Source organism: Centroberyx gerrardi, chromosome 17 (genome assembly GCF_048128805.1).
Source record: "Centroberyx gerrardi isolate f3 chromosome 17, fCenGer3.hap1.cur.20231027, whole genome shotgun sequence".
NCBI classification, from domain to species: domain Eukaryota; kingdom Metazoa; phylum Chordata; class Actinopteri; order Beryciformes; family Berycidae; genus Centroberyx; species Centroberyx gerrardi.
Window position 1 is genome coordinate 22,463,451 of NC_136013.1, and position 27,497 is coordinate 22,490,947.

The following is a 27,497-nucleotide window of genomic DNA, read 5'->3' on the forward strand; positions in this document are numbered from 1 at the left end:
TCTGTTCGTACCTTCTCATCTTTTCTCGGTTCACACATCAATTTAGACAAGTAAAGTTTTAACATTTTCAACTGAAGCCAATTCTATTAATGTTTATTTAAATTTATTTAGAACTTTCAAGGACAGTTGTTGCTATCAGCCACCGGGGGTAATAGGTGCTGTAATACCTCTACTTCCCGCAGCTATGTTACATGTCAAAATCACTGGCATTATCCTTTTAAAGTGTGATTTTATGTTCTTCTCTTGACTAATGTGTGTATGATTTGTACTGTTTCGTGTATTATAGATCTCCTCAAAGTCTTTTACTCCTCAAGGTCTTTCAAATGAGACTGCGAGTGCACATAACTTCTCATTTATGTCAGCGTTTTGATTCTATAAATCACTTAGGTCATCTTTGTCCTATGGACTCACAAAGGAGCCAAGATGAGCCTCAGTGTTTTGTGGTAACTGACCAATATGGGTTTTTGAGGATCAATACCAATACTAATATTTTTCGGTTGAAGCTGCCAATAGCTGGTATTTTGTGCTGTATATTTAAAACCAACCTTTTTCATCCCAAAAGATTCAGTGTTTCCGCCAGAATTTCAATATCATCTTCTGAAATTGACATTGAGATCATGTGACACCAAAACTCTCTATTATAATTATTTTGGGTGAGTCAGCAGCTCCTTAAGACAGTGTGAGGCAGGTTCTATTGCAGGTCTTACAGACTGACACCCTTGAAGCTGTTGAATAAAATCATATTCTCACCTCCACTGCATCAGCATTGGGCAACTTTGACTGATTTTTATTGAAAGGCCGACATCGGCCAGATATATAGGGTTTGGCCAATATAATGGCCAAACCCTAGTGCTAACCTGATGTAGCAAAGACCCCGCCTAAGACCCTGTCATCCACAAATGGGTTCAATTTAGTCAGGAAGTGTAAAAATTTTAACTATTTTGCCATTGAAATATTTAAAAAAAAAATCTCATCTCCAGGCTAGACTTGCTTGGTATGCCAAAAGAATATTTAACCAAACTATTTTCTATTAACTAACCATGAACTAGTCTGGAGAACTAATCCAGGGATTGATTCAACGTCCTCAGTTATCTCCTGATTTACACCCATTGTTTTATTGTGAATTATATTCCTTAAGTTAAAGAATAACCTCACCACTGTCTGTTAGCCTCTTTATTACTTTAATGCCTTGTAAAACAATAACAGCGCTAGCTTGTGGTCGATGTGTCTCACACCTCTGCAGTGGTTTTGCCTAGCTACTGTTGGAATGTCCTGTGACTGTCAAACATTACGACTCACTAGAAGCAGTGTGAACGGAGGCGAGTGCGCGTCCGCTTGCATGATCACGGCTGTTAATGCCGCGTTTCCGCACTTTTGCCTAATGTTCTTTATCGAGCTGTTGGTTGGTCATGACATCATTTTACTGAGCTTGGGGAAAACGACGGTCACACTCGCATGTTCTTCAGTGCAAGCACTACTGACAAGTATTTTCTAACCCTTTGTAGATCCTCGTACTAATGCATGTACAGCAAGAATTAGTCATTGAAGCTGCTATACCACAGCCAATGGTGCTCAGTGATATACATTGTTACACTCTATTTAGGTGGCTTGTCATGAAAAACCTAAACTCACTCCATTCCAGAATAAGTTTTGATTAACATTCGGGGACAAGGGAGGGTTTTTTGTCAGCTTGTTTTTATTTTCTCTTTTTATCATTGTTTATCCTTTTACTATAAATGGGAGATATTTGTGTAAAGTGACTCATAAAAATCTATTTAGTTTTCTTACTGTATAAACACTTTGTCTCAAAACTGTGTCTCGCAATTACCAATGATTGTCCATCGGCTATTTTCTCCTCAAAGGCAAAGAGTTACAATATTACTCGAATGGATAGAGAATGTCTTTTTGTATACTTTTATTTTTTCTTGTTTGCACACAGGGAAATCCTCAAATGATACTGAAGGCAGGCATTAAAAAAAAAGTTTTAATATGAAAGAGTAATGATGTAAAACCCAAGACCTTATGGCCTATGTCTTAATGAATGCTGTTTTACCAAACAGGGTTGTAAGTGGCCATTCAACTGCTTTGAAAATAAATCAGATTTTACAGTGCCCTCCATAATTATTGGACAAACAAAGCTGCATTCTGTGCTTGGAAAATTTGGGAAACTTCACCAAGGGTACCAAATATTTGGACCACCTGCTCTTTCCATGAACTATATTGACCAGGTAAAAACTAGGATCCCATATTGATTTTCCTGTTAAATCCACTTCAGTCTCAGACAGGTAAAAGGATGATTATTTTAAGGATTAAAGAAGGATCTCAAGGCTTTTTTATGTGTATTTTTAAGAAATGGGTTGTTCAAATAGGAATGCAACTCAACGTTAGGGAGGTGGTCCCAATATTTTGTACAAAGGGTAAATTGGTTAATTCAAACGCAGTTGTTCAGAAGAATATTTTTACTATAGAAAAGCCTTGGAATGATGGTTGTCACTATTATTGGCAGCTTTTGTTGAAAGAGTGCTAGAGTACCAATAGTTGAGACAACCAACGATTTTAGAATGAAAGTTATTGCACATCAGAAATGGCTATTTTCTGAAATAGTGCCTTTGAAGAAAATGACTTTCTAAATATTCTGACCATAGCATATAGCTCATAACTTGTATTGCTCATCTTTTACAGTCTTCAACAATAATTGTGGACGGTATTGGATGCACACGATGTGTTCTATACATAACTTGGTGTGGTACCAATAGTGCAATAGTGCATATAATTGTCATGCATTTGATCATAGAAAAATGCACTGTTGGCCACATATCAGCAAATCATTAATATGTAATGTTTGACTCATGTTAATGATATCAGCAGGTCATTAAAATATTTAAACAAAACTTTTGGAACCTGTGTGATTTTGTTTTTAACACACTGTGAGACTGTATTTTTAATTCACAATTTATAATAAAAGCTGGGAGCAGCTTGGCCGTTTTGCAACAAGGTATTTTTGACTAATTTGATAGACTATTTACTGTGCAAAATGCAAAACTTTAGAGTTGTCAAATGTTTGTGAGCTTTAAAGTGACAGGCTTAACAAGTTGTTGTTTTTTAACAAGAGAAAATAACTATAGGGAGAAGTATTCTTGTTCTGCAGCCTATGATTCAAAGCGTTAACCACTTCATATGACTTTATAGTGCTCTCCATTAAAGAGTAAATCATTACTAAATCACATGAGGCAGAAAATTGCTGCTGCATTGCTCTCTATGGGTTGAAACTTTAAAGCATGTTGCACTTGTGGCCACAGAACTTGCATTCTGTCAAATGCAGGTATTTTGCCTTCTACAAGTCTACCAAGTTTCACGATGATTGAGCAAACTGCCATGGAGTTCTGGCCAGTTATGTAGTTAGACACAATTTTCTGGAAATTGAAAGAGTCTACACTGTTTTGCATAAAATACAAAAACCAAAAAGAAATCAAATTGCTGACATGGATAGTCCAGATGGCAAAGTTGTAGATCTAGGATGCCCGGATGTTTGTACAAAGTTTGGCATCAATTGGTACAATTGGCATACCAATTGGAATTGGTATGAGAGTTACAAAACAATATGCATGGGCTTTGACCCCTAATAATCCTAACAATCACAATAAGGTTCCCAGCACTGCATGCTTGCCTTGGACCCCTAATTATAAGGGGTGTGCACACTTACACAGCCAAACTTTCCCAAAGCCTTTCAGCAGGGACGTGCACAGACATTTTGAGGGGCTGTTGCTCTAACCTGAAAAAAGGGCACACCCCTCCCCCCATTTTAGGTGCCTTTTATAGTAACTCTCTCACACTCGGCCATTACCACCCTCATATGTACCTGTCTGATGTGTCTCCTGATGCTCAGCATGCTCTCCCTCATTCTCTGGTCTGGAGCCTTGTGGTTGCGCCTCATCTTAAATTGAATTATTAGAATCAGAATTAAGAATACCATTTTCCATTCAAAATTGCTTGGGCATGGTAGAACTACTATTTAAAATAGCAAGTACCTTATATATACTTCTCACTGCAAAAAATGCACTAAGACAACTGAACACTTTAGTGTAGCCAGTTTAATTTTCATGGATGTGATGCTGACAGTGGCTTGACTCAATGATTCCTGGTGAAGCCCAGGAATTAGACTGGAGTAGGCTATATCTAGTTTTCTATGTAAAAAATATATACTAGAATACAGAACAATTACAAAATATCATATAGGATTTCATGAACATATTTTCTGGCCTTACCATCCCATATTTCACTATAGCTATTAGAAGTATTTTACTTGATCACCAGGCTCTCCACCGCTCTCTGAACTGGAGCTTTTGGGGTTAGCCCCCTACAGAAAAGCACTCTCTTTAACATTATGTTAAAGATGAAACTCATTCACAATACTATGCACAGATATAATATACTGTGCATTTATCATTGATTGAAATATTCGTTTTTAGTTAGTTATTAGCCTACTCCAACTTTTAAAAAAAATGCTTCTGAGAAAATAGGCCTACTTCACATTAAATTATGTAGGAAATGGTTGCTTGACATTTCTATCATAATGCTTCACCTGCTGGCCTGCTGGTAGTCTGTATCCAACTCTGCAAACTTGCGCTCCCCTTAGCTGCATCCCTCAGCTCTTTCTCTCTCTGCTGTAGTCTCCTCCTTTTGGAAGGCATTGTAGCCTACTGTAAGCACCCAAAATTAACATTACATAAAAAAAAAAAACATGCATTACATTTTAACCAATTTGAACATTACAAGTTATCATCTCATAGCGAAAAATAAGGCGACTTCTATCAGCTACATGTGCTTGTTGGTTGAAAATTCATCACAACCTGAATGAAGCATGTTCAAGAACATAGCTAGCAGCTCATGTCACAAGCTAGAAAGAAGCTAACGTGGCGTTAGGTTGGTCTGTTCGCACACCACACGTAGCTTCATATTGACTGTAAACAATATCTAATCTAGCATGATTCAACAGTCAAAACCATCAGATCCCCAGAACGCACACTTAATGTAATGGTCGTAACTGAGGAGTTATCTTGCATGTAGCCTGCTGCCTATATGTTAGCCAGCTAGCTAGCTAGCTAGCTAGCTAAGATTGGTTCATGTGATAGCATAATATAAGGCAATATTGTTCGGAAGCATATGTGGAGATTTTTATTCACAGGGCATCCCATTGGTTATATAACGTTACCATCGTAGTTAATCATCTCCACAACTTCAAAAGACTCACCCGGAGCCGTCACACAGGGGCAACAATAACACAGTGTCACATGACAGGGGGCATCGGGCATCGGGCATCGCTAACGTGATGTGACCTGGGCCGCCGTTAATATAGAACCTCCTTGGGGCCGCCCCATCTCTGTGTCCTGCGGAGGCATGCCTATCAAAAAGTAATACAAGTTTGGATGATATGGCGATTTAATTTAGTCTAACTTGAACAGTTAAGGGCTACTCGTATTTATGCAGCCACAACAGCAAAATTGTTTTATTTTTTTCCCCTCAAGAGGGGCAGCTCAGCCAAAGAGGGCAAATGGGCTGTTGCTCGGGCAACTTTAGCCCGGCCTTGTGCACGTCCTTGCCTTTCAGGCCTGAAGGCAATAAATACACAAAACGTTTGAAGTTTGTGTTGACTGTTGATACCCATTGTATAGAGGATTGGTTGAGCCTTTGATTAGATTAGACATACCTTAAATTATTTTTGCATTGTAAATAACGTGTTTACAGCCACCACTCCCTCAATGAGAAGACGTCAGAAGCAGAAATAGCCCACACAAAGATGATTAGGGAATAGGTAAGGAGAGTGTTTGAAAATGAGGGTGGGTGGGGATTTCATATAGGGGGCTACTGGAGGTCCTCAGCCCTTTGGCAACAAATCTGTGAACTGGTTGCATTTCTAAACATACAACTTGGCCGTCTCAACAGAATTCAATAGACTTGTTTAATTTCTATACTTTTTTTGACTGGGAACTGATTCATTTTGCCAGTGATATCTGATTGATTTTGTGTTTAGATAATGTCAGCTTGTTAGCTAGCTAACCATAGTCTGGTCAACCGTTACTCTCTTGTATGGCTGAACGATTTTGAAAAAATATCTAATTGCGATTATTTTGACTGATATTGCAATTGCGATATGATTTGCGATATTAGAGGGAATGATAATTTTTACATCATTATTCTCATTTTCATTGAAAAACATATTAAAATGATTATGGTGTGATTTTTGCGGGGATCTGTACCAAACAAAGATGTTTTCTTAAGTATGTAGAATATGATGTGTAGGCCAGGACATCTCTGCAGCATGTAAAATGGTATTTTGACACACATTTCGCCTTTAACAAATATTGCGCCTCCTGCGATTTGAAAATTGCAGTAGGCCATATTGCGATTTCGATAAAATTTCAATTAATTGTTCAGCCCTACTGTCTTGTTGTAAACACACCGGAGTTGCACACTAGCTACAGAATATTGTAGTGAGTATGTGGGGTATATGGGCTTAGTTGCCCTGCTGAACTTGACTGACAATCTAATTACTAATTGAGCTCACCTGCATCTGATTGTGGGCACGGTCAGTGACTCTGGGGAAACTGACAAAGGACAAAGCCGGGCGCCCGGCAGTGAGATCTAGGGAGTGGTGCTTGGTGGACGCCACAGGGTTTGTTTCACCCAGCCAAGCTTAGCTCTGCCCTCATATCGGGGGAGGGTGCCGTTCGCAGTCGGTTAGGGCTGCTGCCGGCGGCGAAGATAGTGTAGGGAGAGACGTTCCAGTGGTAGGAAAAGTGCAGTCAGGCCGGGGATTTTAGGAGTGCCCCGCCGCTCCCTAGTGTGGTGTGGAGGCTCCCTGTACGTGCCCGGGTGCTTCCAGTTCCGCGCTGGACCGATGGTTCCCCCACAGGCTCCCGCTGTAGAAGAGCCAGGTCGGACCAGCGCCAAAGCTCAGACCCCGGGGGAGGGTCTTGTCAGCCGGGGGAGTTAAGTAGCCCAAAGTTTTAAACAAACAATGGTGTATGTTAATTGTTTAGTCCGTGTCTTCTAGTCCTGTCTATTGTATTTGGTTAAACTTTTAAATAACGTTACAGCAGGTGGGAGGTGGTTGGATAGCTGGGGTGGGACTCTGTTAGCTGACCGCACAGCCCTCGGTCTGTTGATCCATTGGTCCATGTGTGCTCTGAATCAGTGTGTTGCACGTCATTGAAGGTCTCTGCCTGCCAGTCTAAGCTGTACAGGCCGTCCACGGTTGGTTGTAGTGTGTGCCTGTTTGTAGTGATATATTAGCCTGGTAAGACCATCCTGATCACGTGACCTCACATTCTGTTTCGCTCCACGGATCAATCTGGACTTTCAGCCGCCCACATCGATTTCTTGAAATTACAATGTAACCGGGCCAATCAGGGACTGCGTCGTAGTTGATGACGTGAAATACAGGCCAAAACAGTAATGGCGTCTTCCCGAAGCAACGAGCGGTAACGTTAACGTTAGTAGAGTAAACACAGCCATAAGTGCAGTTATTGCAGAAATAGACTCAATAACAACAATTAAACAAGAACAAGAGTATGCACTAGCGGAGTTTCTCGGCGGAAAAGACGTTTTCGCCGTTCTTCCGACTGGATTTGAATTTGGATTCGCTGATTGACTGAAGGAGTTTGTCTGTCAAGGCGAGTACTCCCACCCACTGAAATCGATGTGGGCGGCTAGAAGTCCAGACTGATCCGTGGAGCGAAACAGAATGTGAGGTCACGTGATCAGGATGGTCTTACCAGGCTAGTGATATATAGCTTTAACACTGAATCTCCTTGTGTGTAGTGGATAACTGGGGTTTGCATCGAGTGGGGGCGAGGTGTAGTTGGGGCCGGTGTCGTCTCCATAGTTGTCCGTGCCATTCGCTCTACTTGCTGTACAATATAAATTTGTAATAAAGCATTGTATTTTTCTACGTGGTTGTTGTGTTTTGGATATAACCTCAGACCTCTGACTCTGGACCATACCGGTTTAAAGGTGGTGGCAGCAAACGCTGCTCGGCTTTACTGAATTGGCCTCAACCCTTATCATAAGGTTTATTACAATATCTAGGAGAAGCTAGCATAAGTAGTGACTATTGTCGCATCTTAACATTAACACTGGTTTCTTGAGCCTGCAAGCTAGTTAGCTAGCTAACAAAACAAAAAAAACAAGAGTTTGTTCAGGTTAACTGAGCTGACTCTTCTCAAGCTACAACTCAGAGTGTTTTGGAGTAGAGACTAGGGCTAAAGACAAGACAGTTTACTGTGTCACAGTAACCATTCGGAAACAAATCTGCCTTATCTTGGTTATTCACTTTTACTTAAAACATTACTGAATTGGCCTACATTCGCACAACAACAGTCTTCTTTAGGTATCTCTCTGTTTGCCTGGTTGTTTAGCCATTATTTGTGCACAGCCAATTCTCCAATGGACCTCCATGAGGTGCCAGATGCAGTTGGAGTTTAGTGACACAGCTTATGCAGTAGCTTAAAAATCTGGGTGGAGATACTGGATGACTGCCTCTATCCCCTCCCTCAACAGTTATTGTCTCCCATCTCTTGGCTAATAAGCGGTTCACTCTGGTCTTCACCAAAGTGCATCATCCCCGACTTTAACCCAGGGTTAGCTGTCCCTGCTCTGGACACGGTTAACCCCAATTTTTCATGACGCTCACCTGGAAATCAGTTAAACTCAGGGGTAACTTTAGTCATTATGAAATCATGCTAAAACTGTGTTTGTACTGGGCAGGTCCCAGTTGTGAATATACTGTATGTAGCTCTGTGGGTGTGAACCCTCAGCCCACAAACCTGACTGCAAATATTGAATCAACTTTCCCTTCATGTCTAAAAAGGGACTACAAGGGTCTACAAGGAGTGTTAAGTGTTCTTATCTGTAGTGGACTGAAAAAGTAATCTGTAGCGGTATTGATAGCCCATGGTCATCTCATAGCACTTTCAGAAGCGTCCAAAGTCCCTCCCCTTCTGGATGTTTGTTTAACCCTTCTGTATTGCAGTAGTATTTAAACCTCAAGTCGAAGACCGCTCATCCTCTCCTCATCTCACTCCTCGTCTCACTCCTGTCCCGGAGCTTCTGTTTTCCCAACTCTTCTCTTCTTTCTTAACTCTTTGTCTTTGCAGCAAGAAAGCATGGCAACTGCTGGAAAGGTAAGTATACAATCATCAACACTTGTGCACTGAGCTTCATTTGATCTTTGTGGAGTTTTTTGTGATATGTGCAGGAATATTGCCTCACATAATATTATCTGTTTGACACATTTGTGTTATACATGTACAGACGCCGTATAAGCATCCCCATAAGCTATATGGGGATGCTGTACTAGACAATAAAGCAAAACATAATGGATAGCAATGTAAAAGGATCTCACATTAATACAAATTTTCACAAGAATATTATCAGATTTTTAAGTGATATTATAGTGTTTGAAAACTTGATTTAAATTTCATTGTGTGTGTGCATGATGATTCAGTGGATGGGTGTAGTACTAGGTTTACCACTGACAATGACAATTGAATTCTCTGGTTACAAATATGCACATGTAAGGATTATTTGACACATATATGTTTAACTATTGCCCCAAAATCAAGCAAACCAAACTAAGTCAAAGTTCTTCTGGAAGTTTGCACTTAAGTCTAGTGCAAGAAAATAAGGATGAATAGTGGTTTAGGTTACATAATAGCAAAATCAAATGGTCTCGTAACCTTAAAGTACCCCTCTCTCTCTCTCTCTCTCATCGCTACTGCTCTCTAGCTGTCTCTCTCTTCCTCTCTCTCCATTTCTCTTCTCTCTGAGGTCAATGAAATTTACCATGTTGTTTTGGCTTGGCATACTATTTGAAAGTATCCAGACTGCCTTGCGTAACTGCTGATATTGGCAGAGATGGGATGCTAGTAAGCCAAAAATAAGATAGTGTTAGAAGCCCAAGGGTTCATTTAAGTTCGACAAACAGACACTAACCTCAGGGGAACTAAATTTGAAATTCAAGTCAAAACCATTTGTTTATGTGGCCCATATCAAGGGTGAAAACAACTGCTTCAGTCTGGGATGCTGAATTTGCCAAGCCTATTGTTACACTCAATTATAGCGTTCAATTCAGTATTGCTTTATGACTTATGCATGGACTTTAAACTGTTGCTTTTCATGTGATGTTTGTTGTTTTCCAGGAGCAGATGATATCAGAAATAACTATTCTGAAACAGTGAAATAACTATGTTCTGCTGTGTAATATAATAATAATGATAATAATAATAATAATAATAATAATGATAATAATAATAATAATAATTTAAAAAAAAATCTATAATAAAAAAAAATTGTGAAAACCTCCCTATGTAAATGACCAAGTTGTCCAGTTATCTCAGTGTTTTCCGTAGTGAGGCCTTCTGATTCAGACTTTGAAAACCTCTGACCCTGGAGAAATTTTTTTGTTGTCACATGTTTTTTGGTTGTGTTAATGGGAATAGTGCAGCAAGTGAATTGTTTCACTATACAGTATGGCTAAACTGTGGAAGCCCCCAGTATTTTTATTCAGATCTGATGCTGATTCCTGTGATGTGACTCTCTCTTAGGTTATCAAGTGCAAGGCAGCGGTGGCCTGGGAGCCCAACAAGCCTTTGGTGATTGAGGACATCGAAGTAGCTCCTCCTCAGGCCAACGAGATCCGCATCAAGGTGAGAGACATACGCATACACACACACATTTGGGTACTTACTGTACTTGTGAGGACCTTCCATTACCTACATTAGCATCTAGAGTCCCACTTTGTAATTTATGCTGATACGTCGGGTGTATTTTTACATAAAAATCTTGCCTAGTGCAGCTTTAAAGAAAGCATGAGGTGCATACCACCTAACAGAACAACAAGAACAACCATCAGTGTTTCCATTGTCTTGGGTGCAGATCGTGGCAACCGGGGTGTGCCACACTGACCTGTACCACCTGTTTGAGGGAAAGCACAAAGACGGCTTCCCAGCAGTCCTGGGCCATGAGGGAGGTGGCATCGTGGAGAGCGTTGGGCCCGGAGTCACCGAATTCCAGCCAGGTCTTGATAATAATCAAGTCGGAAAAACATGTACAAATACGCACATAAACGAAAACACACAAACCAGACATAAGTACAATTGCACTGGAACTTAGTTTGGGACAAAAATCATACAAAAAATTATATAAATTAAATTATATAATTGCTTATCCACGATGTTTCCGATCTAAAAAAACTCATTAGCTGGCCACCCAAGTATTTTTATACAATTTATGGTGTATTGAATGGCTGAATGTAAATGGCAGATTTTGATAAAATGGCACAAAATTGCTAAAAGTTTATACGCTCACTTTTTTTTTGTTGAAAGGTGTAAAAATGTAGGTGCTGCTGTATGAACATTAGTTGGTACATCAAACTATTGCCAAGTGCATTTCTTTGTTTACGTCTTGAGACAGCATGAAATATGACCAACATTAGCCAACACTAAAGAACAATACCAACATGCCCAAGACTAATCTAACTAAACTAGACAAACTAGACTAACTAAAAGACTTTCCATTTTTCTCGTGCATGTATTCAGGAAGCCTATTTACTCCCAGCTGATGGAAAGACACCTAATTCATTGTATTTTTTGCAACATTCCAAAAGTTTGCTTAAAATTCGCTTGACAGTTGTATGGGAACATTTCTTCTGTCTGTCTTTCAGGAGACAAGGTGATTCCTCTGTTCATCTCTCAATGTAGAGAATGTCGCTTCTGCAAGAGTCCTAAGACCAACCTGTGTGAGAACGGATGGTAAGCTCACTAAGCATTAATGTCCAGCCAATCTGCTCTCCCTCTTCAACTTTATTTTTTCATTCAACTCAACACAACTGCTTTGCTTCAGCTCAAATCAAGCATGATTGCATATGTATGCATTTGCTAAAGTCCGTCTTGATGATTGGGACAAAACTTTCTCTTTTTATTCTCAAACAAACATTTTAGTATCCTCCAATTTAATTCTCCATGTCTTTGTCAGTGGAGCAGCTCTAGGTTTTGTCTTGACACCTCTGGATAAGGGATACACAAATTTAGTTTTAGGTTGGATTTTCACTTTAATCAACTCTCCTATGCAGGGCCAGTGATCGTTACGATGTGATGTCGGAGTCAGACAGCAGGTTTACCTGTAAGGGCCAGAAGGTACTGCAGTTCATGGGAACCAGTACCTTCTCCCAGTACACCGTGGTCAACCAAATGGCCGTGGCTAAGATCAACCCAGCAGCCCCTCTGGACAAAGTCTGTCTCCTCGGCTGCGGGGTCTGCACAGGATATGGAGCAGCTGTCAACACCGCCAAGGTGCATGAATATGTGTTTGGGTTAGACCAATATGGACTTTGAAGGCCAATAGTTTGGGCAGGTATTAGAGTATCTTTAAAATGGACCATTTTTGTGCTAAAAACAATGGAAAAGTCACTGAAAGAGCATTTAGACCATCATGAGACACTAAAACTCTCCATTGAGAACCAGTCTAATGAAATTCTTCTAGGTGGGTTAGCAGCTCCTTAAGGCAGAGTGAGGCGGGTTTCACTGCAGACTGTTGAGTAAAATCCTGCCACACCACACTGGAATGATCTCTCTGGTCAGACATCTGATATAAACATGACTATCTGTGGTCAGTGAGGAATGGTGTTCGTTACAGTGCAGTGTTGACCCTAATCTCTTTCTCTTCAGGTGGAAGCAGGCTCCACATGTGCTGTGTTTGGCCTGGGAGCCGTGGGTTTGGCTGCAGTCATGGGCTGCAAGGCCGCGGGAGCCAAGAGGATCATTGCTGTGGACATCAACCCGGACAAGTTTGAGAAGGCCAAGGTGTTTGGCGCCACCGAGTTCGTGAACCCCAAGGACCACAGCAAACCCATCAGCCAAGTGCTGTCAGAGATGACCAATGGAGGAGTGGACTTCTCCCTGGAATGTGTCGGGAATGTGGGAGTCATGGTGAGGGAGATAGAGGACTTTCTATGTAGCTTTGATGTAGTCTCACAATAGAAATTACACTCCTCTCATTTCTCTGTCATCAAGAAGATTCATTATAATTATCCAAGGAAAGTCAACTGAACTCACTTGCTCTGTTCGTGGCAAGCCCCTGCTCACAGAACTTGAATGGATAGAACGGTACCACTATTTGCTATGGTAATTTGGCTAGTACAGCATAAAATGCAGACTATGGATTTTAAGGGTTAGTTGCTATGGTGACAACGCAGGTCTGGGCATTAAGGCTGTAAAGCCTGTTACTCTTGCTTGAGAACTGCGCAGATGTGTCTGTTAGCAAACTGTCAAAACTCAACTGAAAGCAGCTGTTTGTGATGAGGTTAATGTAGCATTATCAAAGATTGCGCTTCTCTCATTAGCTCTTCTCGTCAAAATCAGCATATTAGCAAACCTAGTTGGTACGCATCATAAAACAGGTACCTTTAACTTAATATAGCCCCTTAAATGCTATAAACTAACATAGTTTAGCCTACCTTTAGTGGAGAAGAAAAGTTCTTCAAACAGCTAATGGACATCAGCTGAAACAGATTAGCTCAGCTATAACCACTTCCATTAACTGCACAGATGTCAAAACGTTTGACCTACCCTACAGCAGCAACTTGTAAAAGAGCTCCACCTAGTGGTGGCATGAGTGACAACTTAATTCAGCTGCAATGCCAGTTTTCCACTCCAAAGCAGTGCTGTAAAACCTCTCACCTCAGCAACTTGACGTAAGTCAGTTTATACGGAAGCTAGCCCAACGTTACACATAAAAATGGCCGCCGCTCCGACCGTCCTGGAATGTTGATTTGAATGGGAAAGACCGTTCTATCCATTCAAGTTCTGTGACCCTGCTTCACAGTTCATACAGTTTTTACTCACATTCATAATGGGAGCTGCCCAGCAGTACCTTGCCCAAGGGCACCTCGACAGTAGGTCTTGAGGGAAGGGCAGAGCACTACTCATTCCCCTCCCACATTTTCCCCAGCTGGTTAGGGATTCGAACTTTCCAGTCACAAATCCATTTCTGTAACTGACCCTGCGCTTTTTCTCCTGATCTAGCGGAGTGCCTTGGAGTCCTGTCTGAAAGGCTGGGGTGTCAGTGTGCTGGTTGGCTGGACAGACATGGATGATTTCGCTGCCCGACCCATTCAGCTCATCGCTGGACGCACGTGGAAGGGCTCCCTGTTTGGAGGTGAGACACCTGTCAGTCAAATATGACCATCATCACTGACTGATGTAAGAGTCCAATCTGTAAGTGTGAGGGAAATAGACGTCATAATGTTTTAACGTACACAGCTTCCTTAGTTTACTTAACCTTTGATTGTGGTAACTTATTTCTCAATTTGGTTTTATTGCCTCTTGCTTAAACCACAATAGGGTAGTGTTGTGGATAGACAGACCATCCTGTACCTGAAGCCAATATGTTCTTGAGCAAGCCACCGAACCCCTACCTGCTTTCTCAATGTAAGTCGCTCTGGATAAGTGTCAGCTAAATTCAGAAAATGTAAATGTTATTATGTATTTTGTGTATCAGGTTTTAAGAGTAAGGACGGCGTACCCGAGATGGTAAATGCCTACCTAGACAAGAAAGTGAAGCTGGATGAGTTCATCACCCATCACATGAACTTGGACCAGGTCAACGATGCCATTGAACTGATGAAGCATGGCCAGTGGTAACTTTACACTCTTCTCTTTTTTCCCATGACTCAACGTTCTGACTCACTAAATCCACCGATTAAGAATTTATAAGCGCTAGTCTATAGAAGCAATATTTACTTAGAAAGCTCCACACCTCAGCCAGTTATTATCTGAAATCCATGGAATGGCTTTGAACATTTGCTTTAGCCCGTCTGGTACAGGAGATGGGTGGGGGGGCTGCACAACTAGGGGGCAAGTTATTTCAAATCATATTTCAAACCAGCTCTCCCATATTGCAATTCACAACAAAATGCACATCTTTCTTTTCAGGGAGCTATTGAAAACCACTGTGTATATCCTAATGAAATAATTTCTCTTTTGTTTCTGCTCCACAGCATCCGGACAATTGTGAGCGTTTCTCCACAGTAAGATGGATGGCCATTGTGTTGCTTTCAATAATCCCATAGGCATTCAGAAAAAACAGCTGCTGTATTGTATCTGCAACGCAATATTCATGTAAATGCCACAGAGAAGCATGGAGATTGCGCATAATGAAGAGATTAATGATTAAATTATGCTCAATACAAATGCATGACCTTGAACACTCGATGCTAAACGTGCAGCATCAGGGCTATGATGAGAAACAACATCAAACATTTATTTTGCAATATCCCCAAAATGGAGTAAAAGCTAAAATTGTCAAGGTGTTTATGACCCAAATAAATGAACAGATGGGATCTATGGCTTCTTTGTTGTTGTTTTTTGTGTTGCTTTTTAGGCATAGGCATACAATACATGAGGTTAAACTGAACAGCACATTGTCAAAGATTTCAACTGGATTTACATAATCTTTATAGTAGTTTAAAATATATTTTCATCTGAAAATATCAACGATTTCATCTTAAAATAGCAACCTCTAGTGGTGCATCTACCTCACTAATATAGGAATCAATTATTCTGTAACAATTCAGTTTTTTTCAAGGTTTGGTTAGGGTTAGTCATCATATGGCTTCTAGGCCGCCTATAATATGAAGATGAATATGTGTTTTTAATATTTTCTCCAGTCGAAACTGCGAGTGCTAACCATGGGATGTCAGAGAAAGTCAGACTCTAAGACACAAAAGAAGCTAGGGTGGATCAAACACCCTCACACATCAAAGTGGCTTCACATTCAAACTGCAGAGTAATTCTCAGTGTCATGATTAAATTACACATGAAAACACACGCGCATGCACGGCATAAGAGCAAATTAATGTCATATGAAAGGGAAAATAGTATTCCAATAAAATTGAATGATGGTCTGTATGTTCCCATATCCAGAAATCTATCTTGAAGAAACTTGACGAAAGAAAAAAACTGAAAATAGAATATGAAATCTTTGGTCCAAGTGTTACTACAGAACTCAGACTAATAAGGATTATTAGTCTGAGGAGAAAAAGATCTCTCGAGCTAATTAAGCAGATAGTTGCAATCCCAGTCAACTTTTCAAAATCAGTGAGCTCTTGAAAGGATGTCAGGATGAAAACAAATACATATTTTCTTTGTTACCACTGATATTTAATCTTATCATATCTCAATTGTTCTCAATCCTGGTCCTCGGGATCCAGACTGCTGGTTTTCTATCCTATCAGCTAGTTAATTACAGTTAACTGCATTCACCTGGTGTCCCAGGTGTAAATCAGTCCCTGATTACATGGCTAGAATGAAAACCAGCAGGACTCTGAGTCCTGAAGACCAGGATTGAAAACCACTGAGATATTGATAAGATTAACTATATCAGTGGTCTCAAACCATGTGCCATGGAGGGCCGAGAGTCTGCAGATCTTCATTCCAACCAAAGTCTACACCGCATACCACTGATCAGCACACCTCCAACCAGACAGGAGAAACTAATCACTGTTTTAGCTTAATTTAGCCTAGCTTAGCTTTGGTTTGGGAAATAGAAAAATACATGATTCAAAATGATGTGTATTTGACCCCAGATGATAGCACAAGAAACTATTACTTAAAACACATATTTCCATTGTGGTCCTTGATGGAAGAAAGCAAGAATAACTTGACATAAAACACAAAACCCAATAAACACATGATGGAAATATCATAGGATATACAGTGCATGGCACTGCCTAAATTGTCCTAATAATGTCCACTTCTCAATTTGTAATGTTGTCACTTCCTTTATAAATGTTGGCAGGTTTTGATTTGCAGGGGAGACAGTTCCACAAACTGATACTAAAGAAGCAAAGCCTGCACAGATTTTCACATTGGGATCACGCAGGACTTAAAGTTTGCAGAGCAGTATTATAGAAATGTTGGCTATGAGCCAGAGCAATTTTAGATTTTAGATATCCAGGGGCATTCATAACTTTATACATATGATTAAGTTGAAGTTAAGTTTGTCTTGAGTTCTTATTTGATCAAATCTCAAAGTGCTACAGAGAAAAAGTTAAAAACAAGGTAAAACAGCTGGAGGAAGTTGTCTTACCTCAATTCAGATGCTGAGATTCGATGGGGCAGCAGAAGGACATGGGGCAGTTTTTCTGTATAACTGATTGTCGTCAGCATAGCAGGGGAATTACATCCCATGCTTCTTGATGACACAGCCGAGGGGGAGCATGTATACAATGAAGAGGACGGGGCCCAGGACTGGATTTGCAGCCTCCCAGTGAACCATACTCCATTCCACCAGAGAGGGAGGGCTGAAGCCATTTCTGCATAGAGCCAGAGAGTCAAATGTTGTTTCAGAGTCTAGCAGGGGCTAGAGAAGAGTAAATGCATAAATACTCTACACCAGTGATTCTCAACCTTTTTCATAGCAAGGACCCTAGTTTAGTCCGCATTAGAGCCACGGACTCCCATTTGATGAGATTTTGTCTCTCGGACCCAAATCTGAGAATATTTTTATTGTTAGATATGATTTTGTCCAGAATTCCTTGACTATCTGTATTGTAGGTAGAGAGATAACAGAGAAACTATGATCAAAACAGCCATTCTTCTACATTCTCTAATTGTGTTCACTTATTGTAAATGAAATAATACTTAAGTTTAACAATTCATCAATTTGCTGGGGGCCCCCCAAGGACCCCTGGTGGTCCCCGGACCCCACGTTGAGAACCACTGCTCTACACTAGTGTGCATGGCAAAAAGAGTCACACCCAAACAAACAAATGCACAGAGCCCGGCTCCTATAGTGGAGGCTGGTTGCTTTCTCAGGTCATATTCAAGGTTTACAATTCCCATAATGAAACTGGTTTTTTTTTAATACCTACAAAGCAAAGATGACATTTAATCCTAGGAACTCTCTATAGATGAGACCCCAGTTAAAGTTATTACCCTAAGCTAAAACTAAAACTAAGATGAAAACTAGGTGATAAACAACATTGTCATAAAATGACATAAAAATAAAAATTTGTCTGAGACTTTGTGGAAAACTAAAACTAAACTAAAACCTAAAACAAACTAAAATAAAATAAGAATATACATGAAATGTCTTTAGTTTAAAGAGAAATTGAAATGTTAAGAATATGCATGGATAATATCTAGTTCCTATATGATTTCCTTCTACTTTTTTCTACTTATTTTTAACACCCTCCCTCACATATGCTAAAAGGTAGCGGACAAAGGAATGAAGACAGTTGAAAGTATTGGGACACGACCGGCTGAAGACAGCAGGAAGTGTTTGGACACCGCCCAGTGAAAACCTACAGGCAGACCCCTTCTTTGTGATAGGTCTTACCTCTGATAAGATCTCCTCTTGAACCTAACCTTGTTGGGTCTGGTTGTGAAACAACATGGCAACCGCTGGGAAGGTAAGCATGCTGCCCTTTTGTTACATGGAATTACAGTAGAGTAATGTATTTCTGCTGCAAAGGTTTCAATGAATCTGAATGTGAAAACACTGGTGGGACCGTCAGGGTTTTTCTCCTGTTCGGTCCTGTGTTTACACAGAAGGAAGGAGTGTTTATAAGAGGGAGGATTATCTGGGCAGCAAAGAAGGGAACATAGAGAGAGAATATTAGTGATTGTGTAAGAACTGTTTAAAAATTCCACTGTTCCACCATGTTTACGCAATCTACGGGGGACAAAAAACAGGAAGAGTTGTCCGAGAGCTGTGTGACTCTTGGGAGACATTTGTCAAATACTAGACTATTTGCGTAAATGCTGTTTCAAAAAAGTCTTTATTGTTCCAACACATCTGTATAATCAAGGGAGGACAAAACCGGATAAATAATATGTCTCTTGGCGACATCTATCCAAAGTTCAGTTCACTTCAATGTCATATCCAGCCTGTTGAGAGATAAAGAACATGAATATTCTGTCATTGAATCCATTATCAAATGAAGTGCAGTTTCTCTTGACATTTTGAATTGAGTTGACAGCGAATTGATGAGTGTGTACTGTTGGTTTAATAAAACAGCTTTCCCATTGTTATGTCTACACATCAATCATCTGGCTCTTAGTGAATCATTTGTAGGACACTTTTTCACTTAACTTGACAAACATTCAAAGACTGCTTAACCTAACATTCCATTATCCCCCACCCTGAGGTTAATGGGTGCAACGTCAAGAGAGTTGTTATCTTGAGTAGTGCCTCACTACAATACACTACAGTTGTAAAGTTGTGGGATGCTGTGTTGTAGGTGATCCGATGCAGAGCTGCGGTGGCATGGGAGGCTGGGAAACCCCTGGTGATGGAGGAGGTGGAGGTGGCACCTCCTAAAGCTGGGGAGGTGCGCGTCAAGGTAATGGATCACAAAGGTTGGGGTGGGGCAAGGTGTGTTCGCTACTGACACTCCTTTTTACTGATTCGATAAGATTTGGTGGGTATCAGTCATAAAAAACTGGAGTGACCTCAGTGACACATCAGTGAGAGGGGAACTGCCTGAAGGCACATCAGAGGAAACTCTCAGGAGCCATTAGTGTGCAGAATGTGACTTGAAGGAGAAACAGTTACTAAATACATTACGAGAGGGAAGCACTTCTTAATTTAAATGAATACACGTAGTTTTTGGGAGATTGGTCCATTGGTCAACTTACCTGCTAAATGATGAGAACACAGACACCAAAATCATCCATGTGTCCCTGGTGAATGATTCACTTTATTAGCATACACTGTGTTGAGAGAATGTAGCAGAATCTCAAAAGTGAGAAACAAGTAAATTGTAGCAGCTGTACAGTTAAATGGTAAGTAACTGTAAGTAATATACAGCTAAAAATCACTGCACAGTGGATGAATGGTGGTTGTTCACCTGAAATAGTTCAAAAAATAAACCTACAAAAAAAGCTATATTGAGTTAATGATATTTCTTTTAAAATGTATTAATCTATAGGCTATATAATACAAAACACTAAAAACATTTTATTACTAAAAGGTTGGCCTTTTTACTTTGAATGATAGTGGCCTATTATTACTGGACATAGTTTATGCTAAAGTGTTAGCATGGAGTCTGCTATCACTCAACATAGTGTATGCTGTGTTAGCATGGAGCCTACTGTCACTTAACATAGTGTATGCTAAAGTGTTAGCATGGAGGACTGGAGCCAATGATCTACTGGGTAAGCTGATCAAGAGGACAATCTCTCAAACACTTGTGTATATCTTTAAAATTTAATATATGCATTGGTTTAGAATAGTCCAATATTTGTGAACATGAACAATTCTCTTCCAAACTAGATAAACACTTTGTGAGTCTGTGATATCATCAAGATATAAAATTTGGAGCTGCTCCTTAGGCAATAAACTGAAGACTGATTTTGTGGACCTGCAAACATATGTTTTTAGTTTTTATACACAAATGGGGAGCAGTGCTATCAGTTCTGAAACTGAAAATGTACCTTATTCCAGAAATTCCCTCTCACAGCCTTGAGACTGTCCTACACCACAAAAATGAATTCTAAACACTAGAAAGGCCAGGCCATGGACAATTGATGGCTGTTATGAATTTTAGAATTGAAAAAATCTCTGCTTTCAAAATGTCCCTCAAAGACTTTTCTTTGACCCAATTTCTGTACAAACCAGTGTTGGAAAGGAAACTGACAGCTTGTTGGCCTTCTCTTAGACCCCCAAAATCTGTTGGCCTTTCTGGTGTTAAACTGAGCATTACTGCCCTTTGAGGAATACTAATTTGTTGTTAAATATTTCTAGATCTTAAAACTGCATGATTTAAAACTTACATGTGAGTGTAAATGTATTCACCAAACTTGAAGTGGGTGTTAGGATGAATTATGCAGTAGTACAACAGCTGATAGAAACTCACAGACTCAGCAGTGGGATGTAATGTGGGTTTAGGACTGGGAATGGAAGACCAAGGCAGACATCCAGTCAGATTTCAGTTAGTAGCAATATAAAGATGGAGAAACCCTTGAACTCTTCAATAGCGGAGTGTTAACATGTCTTTACATGAGTGACAAAGATGGTCATTAGTGTTGAAAGGGATAACAGTGGAGGCAGAGATAGTCTAAACTCAGTTAACAGTTTAACAACAGATTGTGAGGTTTTCAATGGTGACCATTGCCTGAGAGATAACTGCAGCTCAGAATAGATAAATTACTGTAATCTATGGACTACTATATATACCCTACAGCATGTAATGACGTCAGTAAGGTGTACTGTGCACCTTTTAGATCATTTTTACAAGTTCCCGGTCACATTTTGTGATTACTAAGAGTTTCTTGATTTCACTTACATATTTACATTCTCAAGTGTACAACTCACTGTTGACTAGAGTTCCTAGAGACTAGTTCAGACTGTTTTGTTCAGAGTTTTTGAAAATCTACTTTAAATGCCAGAAACAAGAACAAAATCAGCACATTTGATGAAAATACCACTTTGTTATGAAAAGCTGCGCCACCATGATATAATATACTCTTTGAGGAAGAGCCTCATCTTTCCTGGTTCACCCCTTAGAAAAAAATAACACCAAACTACAGTCTGAGATATTCAAACCTTTCAAGGCAAGAATCACAAAGGACCCACATTTCAAGAGTCATGGTGTACTTTAATTCCAGTTCTTGGCCACTTCACGTGCAGTTCATAAAGTAATATGAATGTGCTAAATTAATGCCATATATGCTAAAATGATACATTTAAGGTGAATATTGCTATCAAAAGACAATTTAAATGAGAACTAATCACATTTGATTCCTGAACTGTTGAAACGTCCGTCTATTTTAGCTGATATTCATTCCTTGTCCACATGAAGTGAGCGCACCGATCATTTTAAATGGACTCGATATGGATCAGATCACAATCCTGTATTTCAGATTGTGGCCACAGGGATCTGCCACACTGACTCCTATACACTGAGTGGCTCGGACCCTGAGGGAGTTTTCCCCGTGGTGCTGGGCCACGAGGGAGCCGGCATCGTGGAGAGTGTTGGAGAGGGAGTCACCAAGTTCCAAGCAGGTAGGTTGACAGGACAATTAGTGCTCGCAGTGTAAATGTTCGCACCGGAATGGCTTTGAACAGAATATGCCATGTTTGTGTTTTCAGGAGACACGGTCATACCCTTGTACGTCCCGCAGTGTGGAGAGTGCAAGTTCTGCAAGAATCCCAAAACCAACCTGTGTCAAAAGATCAGGTAAATGTCCTGGGTTAAAGCTGAACTAGGTAACCTTGCATGTTGGCGGGTCCAAATGCCAGCAAGAGGTACGGGGTTTCGATTAATTGGGAAAATTAACAGCTGTGTGTCTTAATTAATCATGCACGCAATGTGAACCATCTCAAATTGCAAGGAAGCTTCTCTGTGCTTACCTTCATGAGAAGAACGCTCCAAGACAACTTGGGAAGAACATTCTCCACAAGGACTCAAGTATCGACTTGGCATTCTTGGTTTTGATAATCAGTCAGTATTTTTACATAAAAACCTTGCCTAGTGCAGCTTTAAGGTGCTTGGAACCCATTATGGGAGATCATACCACTGCCTCAGCCGGACAGTTGTTAGATCTTGTGCTTCTGTCTCCTGGTCTCCAGGCTGACCCAGGGCAAAGGCCTGATGCCAGATGGGACGACCCGTTTTTCCTGCAAGGGCAAGAGCCTTTTCCACTTCATGGGCTGCAGCACGTTCTCTGAGTACACCGTGGTCGCTGACATCTCTCTGGCCAAAGTGAACAAGATGGCTCCTCTAGACAAGGTGTGCCTGCTGGGTTGTGGCATCACCACCGGCTATGGAGCAGCTCTCAACACTGCCAAGGTCAGTTATCCGCTAAGATACCAATAATAGTGATTCTCTTCCATATGTATGGTACTGGTCATTGCAGTGTCAATGTTATCAGTGCTGTTCTTGTTAGACTTGCTTATTACACCCAAAGACATAATTCCTTTCACAGTTATGGTTTAAAAAACGATGGCAGAAATCCCAGATCCGGATCACCACTAAAATCAAATCAATTGTTCCTTGGCCCAAGGCCTATCTGTCCACCAAATTTCATGGAAATCTGTTTATATGTTTTTGAGTTACAGGCAAAAATGAGCGCCTTTCACACTTTCGATATTCCGTAAAGGTTAATCTGTCAGTTTCCCCCCTCAAGACCTAGTGAAATTCCCAGGAATCTTCCTTTGCAAATGGTTACGATGGTCTTGCGTAATACGCTTTCACATAGAGCGAGGGAACCAATCACAAGAGACTCTGGGGTGATGTATTTCATTCTCATGGCAGCATTTGTTTGGAGCAGAGAGCTGAAAGTTTGAAAACCGGCGAAGTGAGCAAATGTTTTGTTTTCAAAAATGTCTGGAAATTGGACGGACTCCAAGACAAGGGAGCTACTAACTGCCCAAGCAGAGGATGAGAACAGGCAGCCACAGGAGGTCCTCATTCACCATTTTCTGCCAATCCGCCAATACCAAGTGACGTCTTCCATTGCGTTCCATAAAGGCCAGATGTTGAGGATGTTGCCTGCCTGCCTGATGACCTGAGGGCTTCACAATCTGTCAACATGTTTAAAACGAATCTAATACCTGTTGAGCCTAATTTTTACATAAGGTCCTAACATCCACATAATCATTGTTTTACGTTGTAATTTATCTCTTTCACATTGTGTTTTCATTTTCTTATTTATTGGAATTTTGTTATATAAATACAGAAAGTGCGATTTATTGTGTATTATCCAGGATTCTGTATGTGAGCAGCAGAGTTCTGCCGACCTGTAACTGTGTCTCGCCTTGCTCGGCCCCTCAGGTGGAGGCGGGGTCAACCTGTGCGGTGTTTGGTCTCGGAGCGCTGGGCCTGGCAGCGATCATGGGCTGCAAGGCGGCCGGGGCAGCCAGGATCATCGGCGTCGATCTCAACCCTGACAAGTTTAAAACCGCTCGAGAGTTTGGAGCCACCGACACGGTGAACCCCAAGGACCACAGCAAGCCCATCCAGGAGGTTCTGGTAGAGATGACAGATGGAGGGGTGGACTACTCCTTTGAGTGTGTGGGCAATGTGGGGATCATGGTGAGATGAATTATTATCAAGAGTGGAAGATTACGATGACACAGATAATGTAATCTCACATTGTTGACCAGCTCTGTACTTAAAATAATTAATCCGTGGATATGAAAAAAATTTAAATGGACCACACAGAACATGATCATCTTTAAAGGTATTTTTTAGCTGATTGTCATCCGGTACAGTGGTTCTTAACCATGTGGCCTCATGACCCAAGAGTGTTTGGTTGGAATGAAAATGCAGACTCTTGGGTCATGATTAGGGTTAGGGTTAGGCCGATATCCAATATTTAATATAATATAATATTTTATCCAATATTTAATATCTTTGGTCTTTTTGTGGCAGAGGGCAGCACTGGAGGCCTGCCATAAGGGATGGGGTACCAGCGTCATCATCGGCGTGGCGGCAGCCGGACAGGAGATCTCCACCCGGCCCTTCCAGCTGGTGACAGGACGCACGTGGAAAGGCACTGCCTTCGGAGGTACATTTCAGTAGAAGGAGTTCGTCTTTAGAATTCCTCATAGTCTGACAGTTCATCAGACAAGTGATTCCCATGACGTTCAAATCTCCCCATTAGTTAGATTTTAGCGTTTTCTCATGTCACTTTGTGAATAATGTGCCATCAATAATTTAGTATTGATAGTCACAGATTATAATTCTAAGAAGCAAACAAATCAGTATTCCGCAAAATGCTTAATGATTCCGGCTCGATGCCAAACCATTAAATATGCATTGAAGTCAACCGTCAAAAATGTATAGGCATAGGTAGAGATTTGGGGGGGAGACATGTCCGCCTCAATATTAGAAAGATGAATTATCCCCACCAATTATTTCTACCTCAAACTCATAGACTGTATTTTTACTCTCTCTGTTTGAGAAGCACAGTTGAGTTTTACTAAGCACATCTTGCATAAACACCCCTTTCCCTTTAAAGTAAAGGAGGGGGTTAAAGGGCTTCAGTTTAGCAATGTCTTTCAGTATTTCACATTGAGCTATCTTTTGTTTCAATCTTTCTGATGAAATGAGGGGAAACGGAGTTGCATTTAGTATCCACCATGCCCCCAGTATATCAGTGTGATTCTCTTCCCAGAGTTTGATGTTCCTCCAAAGAATGAAACCTATAGGCAACAAAGAGAAAAGGTAACACTTTCTATGAAGCCTGTGTCTATAATACATTATAATCATACTTATAACACATTATAATGCCATCATAATGCATTATAAGTATAGTTATAATCATGCATAGACAGTTATAATGTTTTATAACATTACTCATAATCTGTTATAAAGCTTTTTCATTTAAGTGGTAATGAAAAAGCTTTATAACAGATTGTAAGTAATGTGTTTATAATGTTATAAAACATTATAACTGTCTATGCATGATTATAACTATACTTATAATGCATTATGATGGCATTATAATGTGTTAAAAGTATGATTATAATGTATTATAGACACTGGCTTCATAGAAAGTGTTGCCGAAAAAATCAACTCGTCTTTCTCTCTCCGTTCCTGAAAAGTTACCTTGTGGCAGATGAAAGGTTTCTTGCAATACCCCCAATGAAATGAGGTCACTTAAAAGTCTGCACTTTTCCCAGGATACAAGAGTATCGACAGCGTCCCCAAACTGGTGGAGGAGTACATGAACAAGAGGCTGAAGGTGGACGAGTTTGTGACGCACACGCTCCCCTTTGAAAAGATCATTGACGGTTTTGATCTCATGCACGCCGGGAAATGGTAAGCCTCGCTTTCAGATGCATTCGGAGCCGTTTGTTATGTTAATGTGCGTAGCCTTCTCGTGTCCCACCGAGTGGTGTCTGTCAAAGGCTGCGTGCGTCACCGCTGCCCTCTGTTGAGGACAAAACCGAGATGTGTCGAGTGGTGTAACACAGGGCTTTATAATGCGCCCCCCTGAGAGGCTGCACGTCCTTCAAAGACGAGCAGTATGTGTGTCAGTATTATATTTTAGGCCTGAGAAGTGCCACATCCATAACGTCACGTCTCATTTGCCTCATCCAGCATTCGCGTCGTCCTCAACTTCTAGACGCAGAGCTGAGAGAAGCGCAGAAAGCCATGACGTCACTCCGCCCAGTTCAATAAATAATCTTTCAATTCCCTGTTTGAGTCAATTTTATTTGCACAATGCACAGTCAGACATCTCTTTGATCAGTGTTTCCCCCCTGCAGGAACATATTATACATAGAACATTGTGAGAAGGGGAAAAAAAAAAAAGAGGAACCAAAACAAAATTATTCAGAGCGAAAAATATTCTTTGATCTGGACTGAATGAATAATACAATACTAGTACTCGAGAAACAGCCACAAACAACCAAACAGCATCAGCGTCGGCAAGTTCTTAATCAGCGAGGATCGCAGATTGATTGGTTTTTAACGAGCAGCACAGACATCGAGGCCTCATGAAGATGTGGAAAAGCACGGTGAAGACATTAATTCCTGTTGAGACACTGCAGATTAGGCCTAGCCTGTTTATACATTTGCAAAAAAGAATCCTTTGATGGTTCTCCCTGAAGGCTCTGAGCACAAGGCTGGTTTTAATCTTTTATGTAGGAAAATGGTCTGACCTGGTCAAAAGGGTAGAGACACGGAGCTATTTTTTGATAAGGATGACGTACAAAACGCACCTTTTTATGGAAATTTTAGTTTATCCAGGTTGGGGTCAATTAAGATTCAATTCCAACTAGTACAAATGCTGACTCAAACTGCAACTGACGAGAGAAATCAGTCTCGATTCTCTCACAGACTGGATATAACAGCCTTGGATAAAGGCTTTTAACTTTTGAAGAAAATCCACTTCCCGAACTGAATTTTAAGTGAAAGTTAAAACACGCCAACAGCCATGTTCAGCTCAGTTCATGCCCTTCTGTGGAAACCAAACTACACAAAACACTTTTAATGTTCAATATTTCTAGTATCACTGATGTGATGTCTGTGAGGCAAAAACAGATCAAGGACTCTGGTGCGGGGATGAAAAAGACCCAAATAAAATATTGAAATGAATGGCTTAAATGAATGTGGGTCCATTTAGCTTGATGGGATTAATTAACCACAAAAACAACACACAATTTACAATTCAAATTTGTACTCACCCCATCAATGTACTACCCTGGTCCTAGACTATAAGTGAGTCTGGGAAGCTACTTTGATATAACCGACAAAGCATTTAGTCAGTCAGTACTGATTAATTTTAACTATTAAAAAAGAGAGTGCTCCAATAAGCAGAAATCAACTGACTGACTAAATGCTTTATAAGCTGCATCAAAGTTTTGAACCAGCATATCCAGGCAAGTTTGTGAATATCACTCATCTGTGTGACTGCCTCCACTATCACTTTGTGAATTCTAATTATTCACCAATTAATTCAGTCACACCAGTCTAACTTGTAGTG

At 40.5% G+C, this 27,497-nt stretch overlaps 2 protein-coding genes across 2 annotated transcripts; both read left to right on the plus strand.

Annotated features, from left to right (window-relative positions):
* Positions 1 to 9,081: 9,081 nt before the first annotated feature.
* Positions 9,082 to 15,391, plus strand: LOC139914684 (alcohol dehydrogenase 1). Its single transcript, XM_071903052.2, has 9 exons — positions 9,082 to 9,182; positions 10,605 to 10,706; positions 10,936 to 11,077; positions 11,723 to 11,810; positions 12,131 to 12,350; positions 12,726 to 12,986; positions 14,082 to 14,214; positions 14,557 to 14,695; positions 15,056 to 15,391. The coding sequence occupies exons 1-9, from the start codon at positions 9,165 to 9,167 to the stop codon at positions 15,087 to 15,089; spliced, it is 1,137 nt and encodes a 378-aa protein (XP_071759153.1). The 5' UTR covers positions 9,082 to 9,164; the 3' UTR covers positions 15,090 to 15,391.
* A 2,951-nt stretch (positions 15,392 to 18,342) lies between these two features.
* On the plus strand, positions 18,343 to 26,208 carry LOC139914686 (alcohol dehydrogenase class-3 chain L). Its single transcript, XM_071903054.2, has 9 exons — positions 18,343 to 18,469; positions 19,301 to 19,402; positions 21,924 to 22,065; positions 22,153 to 22,240; positions 22,633 to 22,852; positions 23,837 to 24,097; positions 24,437 to 24,572; positions 25,690 to 25,828; positions 26,111 to 26,208. The coding sequence occupies exons 1-9, from the start codon at positions 18,452 to 18,454 to the stop codon at positions 26,133 to 26,135; spliced, it is 1,131 nt and encodes a 376-aa protein (XP_071759155.1). The 5' UTR covers positions 18,343 to 18,451; the 3' UTR covers positions 26,136 to 26,208.
* The last annotated feature ends 1,289 nt before the right edge of the window (positions 26,209 to 27,497 follow it).